Source organism: Harpegnathos saltator, unplaced genomic scaffold, assembly GCF_003227715.2.
Source record: "Harpegnathos saltator strain DR-91 unplaced genomic scaffold, Hsal_v8.6 scaffold49, whole genome shotgun sequence".
Taxonomy (NCBI): Eukaryota; Metazoa; Arthropoda; class Insecta; order Hymenoptera; family Formicidae; genus Harpegnathos; species Harpegnathos saltator.
The window spans coordinates 672,494-681,282 of record NW_020230304.1 but is presented as its reverse complement, the minus strand read 5'-3'; the positions used below and the strand labels follow the sequence as shown (position 1 = coordinate 681,282).

The window sequence follows — 8,789 nt, the reverse complement described above, 5'->3', positions numbered from 1 at the left end:
GATAATTATAACGTCGTTATTTTAATGACTTGGTGCGCACAACGAGGCAAAAAATTTCCTTGTTGGAGAACGGACGATGACTAAAATCTGTTGGAGGTGTGATTCAGGATTGCGACCTTGATAATATGTGTCAAGGTGAAGGTCATTCGGGAGGGAAATCGTTGGATTTTTCCAGTGACCTTGGAGATTGGAAGGATTTTTCGGAAATCTCATTTTAGACGTCAATAGAAATTTTTCGGTAGAACAGCAATTCATAATTTGTCGCGATAATTGTTTATAAGAGACTGCAAGGTGTCTCCTCGTGGGAGTGGCTTCCAGTTTGCTGTTTCCTCAGTCGTACTTGAGTTTATACTTGGGGCGGGCACGTAGTTCCTACGATGTACGATGTATAGCAGTTCGCTTTTCGAGGTATAATAATTTTATTCCCGATCACATGCTCGCTTGTTTGTTGTGACATCACTCCAAACATATCTTCGGCGTTATCCTCCTTGGTTTACATTTCTTATGTTTACATGAGCTAGTCTCGGCGAGTGCTTAAGTCACACGACGTAGAGGAGGTAAGAATACCGAAAAGGAGGCCCATGTCTGACGAACTTGGCCTTGGCGCGTGTTGTCGCTCGACGTCATCCTCTCGAGCGATGCTCGAGTCCTCTATTACATCATGTAACTTTCAGAGAGATGTTTATCAATCTACAGTTTAGAAGCCTGGACTCCGCGCACACCGCTAATGCGCGATACGTTTGCAACGAGTGGCAAGTAGCGAGGAGCGGCTCGCGCTCTCACGGTGTAATTCAACGCAAAGTTGCGAGACTGTCCTCGAAAGTGATGATATCTTGGAAACTGCACGTGATTCAAAGCGCACACGCGGACTCAGGATTCCATCCTGCACGACACGTATATTTGAATCCCGCGTAGCCCGCGAGGTGCAGCCGTTCGCAAATAATCACCGCCGACGACTTCGACCGACGACTCTTATCTCGTCGCTACTAACGGTGACGATGATGCAGTTGCACTCGCGAAGAAAACGAATAACATGTTTCACTGTGCAGAAGGAGCAACGAAAAAATTCGGCGACGGAAACGACTTGTTCGCAGCTTCTTCAGCAACGAGCTGCTTTTCGAGAATGACCCCCGCGCCCCGCTGCTGACAGACGTCCGTGTTGAGCCTGTTGGTCCTGGTCTGGTCGAGTCAGGTCAGGTTGAGTCCCGGGCTTATCTCCAACACCCAGCCTGACACGGGCCTTGGCCCTACAATAGGGTCCACAATAGGTGATTTAAGCTTTTAAGCTATAAGAAATTAACCAATGGCAGTCGATTATTTTCCTCATATTCAACTGTAATTGGTTAATTTCTTATAGCTTAAAGCTTAAATCATCTCATCGTAGATGAGGACTTACGCGCGACCTTAAGATTTTGTTTACATAGTATTCACGCGTGCTGGCGTACTTCGTAAGGTCAGCCACATCGTCGTCGTCAGTTCTCACTGACATTCCTCCGAGCTGCAAGACGGGCAGCCGCTTCTGGAGGCACCTGGACGGATTCGTTGGTGCGGTTGATCGCGCGTAGCCGAAGGTGCGCACGCTCCTCGAGTTATTAGCGACACGCTAATCGCCAAAGAGAACGCTTCGCGCGTTCTCCCCGCGCGCCGCACGTCGAATGACGATCGATGTTATCGATCGTATCGATGGCTCACGTGAATTGTATCGCCGCGAAGCACTCTGATCGACAGTTGGCCAAAGTGCGCACTTGTTGTCACGTCGGGAGACTTCCTCGTCGCCGAAGGGATCAGTTCGCAGAAGAAGCTCTTCCTCGTAGTTGCGGCAAGTGACGGTTCGTTATATTCGGATTGTTCGTTCGTTGCGATTACATCGTTTCCTCGTCGAGCGAGAGAAGCAGCATGATCGTCTCATCTGGTATGAGCTTACTGGTCGCTGGAGTGGCTTCCGGGGTTTGTCTCCTCCTCCTTGGCAATCTTCGGTCGAGGTGAGTGCGAATACGCAAAGTCCCCCGAAGATCATTCGATCGTTTCTCGTCGTCACCATGCCGTCGCGACACGCTGGATTTTTATCCTGATTCATTCACTAATTCCGCGAGCCAGTCGAGAAATCGAGGAAGTCGCGGAGGTCTCGTGCGAACGCCTCGAGCCTCCTTCAGTTTTGGCAGCTTCGACTGCGAGTTTGTTTTGGTGACTTCAGATAAATTCTCCAGATTCTTTGTTACGAGTATTCGAAGTAATTTGGGATCGTCGTTTTCTCGCACATTCTCTACTGAAAAAATTTCTGTTGGAATCCAAAATGAGATTTCCGGAACGTTCCCTATACACATGAGATCTCGATAGAAATTTTTTTTCAGTAGGGTTGTGACTCTCTGCGAATGTTTATCACATTATTATTGTATATAAATATACGGTGCTTTTTTGAAGAAAATAGTTGCGGTATTCATTATAAATTTGTATATGCCATCGGCGATGGCAAACAATTAACGACAAAATTGGATACAATTACATCAACAAGATCATTACATGTGCACTATATTCTTTAATTAATTTTCTTAGAACTGTAGTTTTGAAAAAAAAAAGGAAAAATGAGCGACTGAGTCCAAAAAGGGGCCGTATCGTTGCCAGAAGAAAACATTGTAAATATAGAAAAATTGTTATATACGTAAACACTCTCAACAACCGCGTTTATCGTCCAAATAAATCTGTTGGAATCAATAAAACTCAGCGTTTCGCCAAGAAAGCCAACGCTCGCACTTTTATGTAGAACGATATCGAATTTTGCACGGCGTATAAATCCCGCTTAAAACAGAATACGTATGATAGTGAATTTATTCTCGGTCTCTGTGGATTTCTTTTCTGGAGCGTCATTTCCGCCTTCAAGCGGATGCTCTCTGTCGCGAGCGATAACTTGGACTTTTGTATATTACTGTTCACACAATTTATTTGTCTTCTTCTTCTTCTTTTTCTTTCAGTCTATCTCTTATGCAATAGTAATTTTTTTCTACATATACACCGAAGCGGTTTCCCGCGTAAATCAAGATTATTATTATCCTTTTTTTTTTCTTTCTCGAAACGAGCCGTAAAATCTTGGACTTTTCGGGATCAGACGTCCTTCCGAAAGATCAAATTGTTCTTCCAACGGGATGCATGTAGAAAAATAATCTCCTCGCGATTTATTGACTCCATTTGCATCGAACACCTGCTCTCAAACGTTGTTGTTGAAACAACGTCGGAAATTCAGCGATTATCGACGATAAACGGACGCGGGCTTATCGCGCACACATCCCGGTCGTATCAATGTCCAAGTTCTCTTCACGATTCTCCGTACTATCCCACGATAATCTCACTGATGTGTCGTGCATTGTTACGATACTGCATCGCGCGATCGTCCCGAGAGATCCACCTGATTCAGACCCGTTCTTGTTTTACGCGACTTTCCGCACAACCCTCCGCGCTCCTCCACCCTTCTCGGACACGCGCAACAATCGAGAGATAAAAGAAACGCAGCACGGCGAACTCTTATGTCGCTTAGGCGACGATAAATACCGCGGCGAGGCGTAGTAATCGCGGCGTCGGGCCGACATAACGAGCGAGTCGCTTGTTCGTTCTCCTCTCCTCGAGCTGAAAGACGTTTATTTATCGAGGACGAATCGATAGCGATTGCTCGCCGGTATTGTAAGATAACGAGATACCGTTGTATCGGCTACCGTTGACCCAGATGAAACATTTATTCGCCGCCGCGCCGAAGTGTCAGCGCTAATAATAGCCGCTGACATTATGGAGTCACTTGGACTCTTGTATCGACGAGTCTTACATCTTTCTTCGCACCTTCGGCGATGGTTATTTCGGAAAGGGAGCCGCCTGCATATTTCACGAGCTTCCGCTCAGGTGCGACGTTTGAGCGACTGTAAGCGACTGCGATAGAATCGTTCTCCTGCGGAGAACCAGTGATTTTTCCGCCGCGCGCGAAAAGTCAAGTCGCGGCTTTCTAGACTCTCTAGTAGACTAGCTCGATGAGAAAAGTCGCGGGACAAAACACGAGCTACATTGCGAGCGAGCAGCATTTCCAAACTCGCTCTCTGTGAAACTGCCGCGACCTGCACCGGTAAAAAGCGACGACATGATGAATCATCGTTAATAAACGCATGTTCTTACGCTCGCCATGTTTACGGCCGATTTCGCCGTCTCTCCTCAGATTGCCCCATGCGCGCCTAACGAAGCAAATAAGATTGTCAGATTTATAAATTGGCAGGGAAGAACGATCGAAAATTTTAATGAGCAAAAGGAGAAGAAAGGTTCTCGAGTAGAGATGCGGCTTTCCGAACGTCAATTGCATATGTTATACATTTTATGCATGTATTTTACATGTATTACCAACTAGTAACTATGAAAAATCACTTTTTATTAGGCGCATCCGACAAGCGAAAAAGAAATGCGTCCTCGATGCGGACAATGATGAAGGACAAACAGCAGAGAATATCTAGCAGAGTTGCTAGATATTCTCTTTTGCTAAAAGAGAATATCTAGCAACTCTAAAACTCGGTTAAAATATCACTTTTTATTAATCTCAATCAAAATATCATTACTTTTTTTCACAATCAAAGGTGATATCTCGATTGAGATATCACATGCAAAATAGTGATATTTCAATTAAAAAAAAAATGGAAAACCCTACCGAAAAATTTCTATTGAGATCTAAATGAGATCTTGGAAAAATTTCCTATATGAGATCTCAATTACTTCATATGGTATCTCATTACTTATTTTTTCATATTATATCGTAATTGAAGTGTCATATGAAATAATTGAGATATCACATATAGGAAATTTCTCGGAAATCTCATTTTCTATCTCAATAGAAATTAACAGCAGAGAAACTTTTCTATTTTTCACACAATCAACTGAAAGATCATTACTTATTTTGTCATATGACATCTCAGTTGAGATAACCTATGAATCGTATGAATGAATGATATCTCATATGGAAATGCAAGTGATAATATTTCAATTGAAAAAAGTAGAAAAACTTTTCTATTTTTTACATGACATCTCAATTGAGATATCATATGAGAAAGTAAGTAACAATATCTCAATTAAGAAAAGCAAGAGAGTCTTCCTATTTTTCAAATAATCGACTGAAATATTATTTTTCTCATACGATATATCTCAATTGAGATATCATACGACAAAGTAAATGACATTTCCCTTGAGAAGAGCTTTTCTACTTTTCACATGATATCTCAATTAAAATATCATTACTTATTTTCCCAGTTGAGAACTTATTTCTCACTTCTTCACACGATACCATGTGAAGTAATTGAGATCTTATGTAGGCAAAATTTTTGTCGGAAACCTCGCTTTGGATCTCAATACAAATTTTCAGCGTAGGGCAGCGTGTTAGTCGGTCCGCACACGCACTCTTTGTCCTCGCCGAGAACGTTCTCCGTCAGCATCCTCCGTCGTGCTCTTCATCAGAACGGAGTCTCGCTTAGACCGCCATTCGTTGCCAACCGAATACGAAGGGATTCGCGAACGGATGCACGCACCTCTTCTCGGTCGCGCACGAATTCTCAGCATTGCGCGATCGCCGCGGCGCGACGCTCCCGAGCGTGTAAATACCTGCAGTTCGCGACCTCGCGACCTCAGGCCAGGTTTGGGCCGTCACGCCGCCGGAAGCGAGCATGGCGCGACCCGACGACGACGACGACGACGACGACGACGACGACGAGGCGCGACGTGTCGCCCGCGACGGACGGCAAAAATCGCCGAAGGCAAAGCAAGAGAGAGAGAGAGAGAGAGAGAGAGAGAGAGAGAGAGAGAGAGAGAGAGCGTCGCGCAGCGCAGCGCGCCATTAGGATGCACGTGGTGGACACGGGGCGTGGAATACGTCAATGGCAAAACGACGTGTTACACAATGGACCGGCGGCGGCACGTATCGGGCCGCGCCGAACAATAGACGCTGCGGACGCAACGGCGGCGTAGAGAAGCGTAGGGGAAGCCGGAAGCACGTAGGAACCGAACACACCGGGGATCCGCGCGGCCAGCAACGCCGAACAAACGACGTTCTCTCCCGCTCATTGTCGGGATGCTCGCTGTCGCGGAGAGTCGCTCACACTCGCTGCAACGTCCTCGCGGATCCCCGGCCGCGGAAACCGCGAGTCGTCCCTCGCCCTTCGCCGCGCTGAGACTCGCGTGCGAAGCTCAAGTACCGCGACTTGGACCGCGGAATCGACCACGGAGGGACCACGTCCGTCGCCAGCTGGAGATCGCGATCTGTCGCCGAGGACGGCGAGGACGAGTCTGCCGCGCGTCTGCCTGCCGTTTGTCGAGATCGGCCAAGTTGCTATCCGGAGCGATAGCATAGAAACTCCCCTGGAAACTGATTTCCCGCCGAGTTGAGCGCGCGTTTGCATTGTCCGCGCGCTGAAAGAGCGGCGGCGTCGAGAGGGCGAGCGAGGACGACAGGGCGGCTGATGAAGTTCTTACTCGGCGATGCTCTACGGGACTGATTTTTTCCCCGTAGAGTCAGGAACTCGCTTTTCGGCTTTCCGCGTCGCCGGAGAGTACGAGAGAGGAGATCGACGCGCAGGAAAAGCGCGCCGGCGATGCCGGCGATCGAGTCCGCCGAACGTGTCGCTTGAGCCCCGCGCGCGCTGCGTCTTACCATCGTCTCAAGGTCTGCCAGACGCCCGAAGAGACGTAAGATCGTCGAGCGAGTAGCGGGGAAATAGCCGGGATAGAGGAAATTCAAATCGCACGGGGAGAGATGGTCCTGCTAATTCGGGCTGAATCGTTACTCGCCGGCGCGCGACTACGTCGAGCGTTGGCCGCGTTGATGTTTATCGTGTGATCGGAACGCAGCCGGACGACCGATGAGACGTTTCTTTCTGAGGATCCTCTGCGGGAGAAAGCGAGAGAAACGGTAAGTGAACAGCGGCTGGGCTCGGCTTCTGATAATTGCCGGCGTACTTGGTCTATAAGGCAACGTCGGGCTGCTGTTCGTGCGAAGAAGCTATCCTTGCTGAAAAATTGCTGCCGAAAGACCCAAAATGAGATTTCCTCCGGGAAATTTCCTATATGAGATGTCAATTATTTCATATGATACCTCAATTAAGATATCATATGGCAAAAATAAATAATGATATTTCAATTGAGAAAAATTGAGAAGCTTTTCTATTCTTCATATGATATATCAATTGAAATATCATTATTTATTTTTTCATGTGATATCTCAAATGAGAATCATGTAGGAAATTTTTCGGAAAAATCATTTTAGATCTCATTAGAAATTTTTCAGTAGGGTTTCCTACTTTTCTCGATCGAATCTTTATCATTATTTTTCATGTGATATCTCAATTGAGATCAATCGTGCGAAAATATAAATAATGGTATTTCAATTGAGAGAAATTGAGAAGCTGTTCTATTCTTCAGCTAATAAAAATATATCAATTGAAACATTACTTTTTTTTTTCATATGATATCTCAAGTGAGAATTTCTATTTCATATGAAATAGAGATATCGTACAGGAAATTTTTCTGAAATCTCATTTTAGACCTTAATAGAAATTTTTCAGTTAGAATCTCATTCTTCCGCGAGAAACGCGAACAAATTGCCCCAGTTTCGTCAAGGAGAGAGTAAGAGAGAGAGAAAAAGAGGAGCAAAAAACTCGTTAACATATTAGTACCTGAGATCGAATTGCGATAGCATCTGTCAGAGTGACGTAAAATCTCAACGACGCCAAGACGTATGATTTAAAAATGACCCGCATTGCAATTACGTACAGCTTTACATAATCTTTCTCTCTCTCTCTCTCTCTCTCTCTCTCTCTCTCTCTCTCTCCCCGGGAATTCATTTAGATACTCGCCGGGAGAATTCGCAAGGGATTTAATCGCTGTTGACAAGTCATCTCCCTACTGAAAAATTTCGATTGAAATTTCTATCTAAAGTGAGATTCTCGGAAAATTTCCTACATGAGATCTCAATTATTTCACATGTGATATCTCAATTCAGAAATCATATAGAAAAGTAAGTAATATTTTGATCGAGTTATATGAAAAAGTAAGTAATATTTTTTAACGGAGAAAAACAGAGAAGCTTTTCTATTTTTCACACGATGTCTCTGTGAGATCTCTCAGGTAGGAAATTTTTCGAAAATCTCACTTCGGATCGTAATAGAAATTTTCCATTAGCGCGACGTACGCGACATGAATCAGCTCGTCCGCCCTTTGTCCGAGAGACCCGGACGATGCGCTCGCGGAGGCGCCAGAGAGCGGCGACGAAGTCGTCGGTCACGGAGCGACGACGCAAGCCGCGACGGCTGCTTCACCCGTGGGCTGCGCGAGACGTTCGCGAGAACGGCAACGTTTATTATGTAATGAGAAATGCCGAGAGGCGGGCAGGAGCGAGGAATTACACGATAGATTGCGTAATCGGATTACGGCAGCGCGCGCGCGGTGCAGCTGCGAAATTGCCCACGCGCGGTGATCAAGAGGTAAGAGGCAAGAGGAGGGAGAAGAAACAGGGAAGCGGAGAAGCAGAAACAAGGAAAAACGCGAGGGAGAGTGTCGAAAGGAGGATGTGTCCTCGGCAGTCAAAATCGATCGACAACTCACGGCTCTTTCGTCACGGATGACTTCGGTCAGCTTTTTTCGCGCGACTTCACGGTGTCTTCAAGCACTTCCCCGGAGAGTCCAGAAAGTAGGTCGAAATCGGCTACCCCCCGCCGTTCACGTTCCCTTTCAGGCAGCGTTCCCCTTCAGGAGCGAGAGAGGGGGCAAAAGTCGAAGACTTT

General features: G+C 46.1%; 1 protein-coding gene across 3 annotated transcripts in view; it reads left to right on the top strand.

The window, feature by feature from the left end:
• The first annotated feature begins 1,673 nt into the window (after nucleotides 1–1,673).
• LOC105180520 (uncharacterized) overlaps nucleotides 1,674–8,789 on the top strand; it is a 43,848-nt gene continuing 36,732 nt past the window's right edge. The window contains exon 1 of one of the 3 annotated variants that reach the window (XM_019840199.2): nucleotides 1,674–1,982. In XM_019840199.2, coding sequence (XP_019695758.1) covers nucleotides 1,897–1,982 — 86 coding nt within the window. In that variant the 5' untranslated portion in view covers nucleotides 1,674–1,896. Of the gene's footprint in view, nucleotides 1,983–6,055; nucleotides 6,920–8,789 lie in introns of those variants that run through there. The other 2 variants (XM_011136612.3, XM_025302384.1) reach the window with 2 other exon arrangements.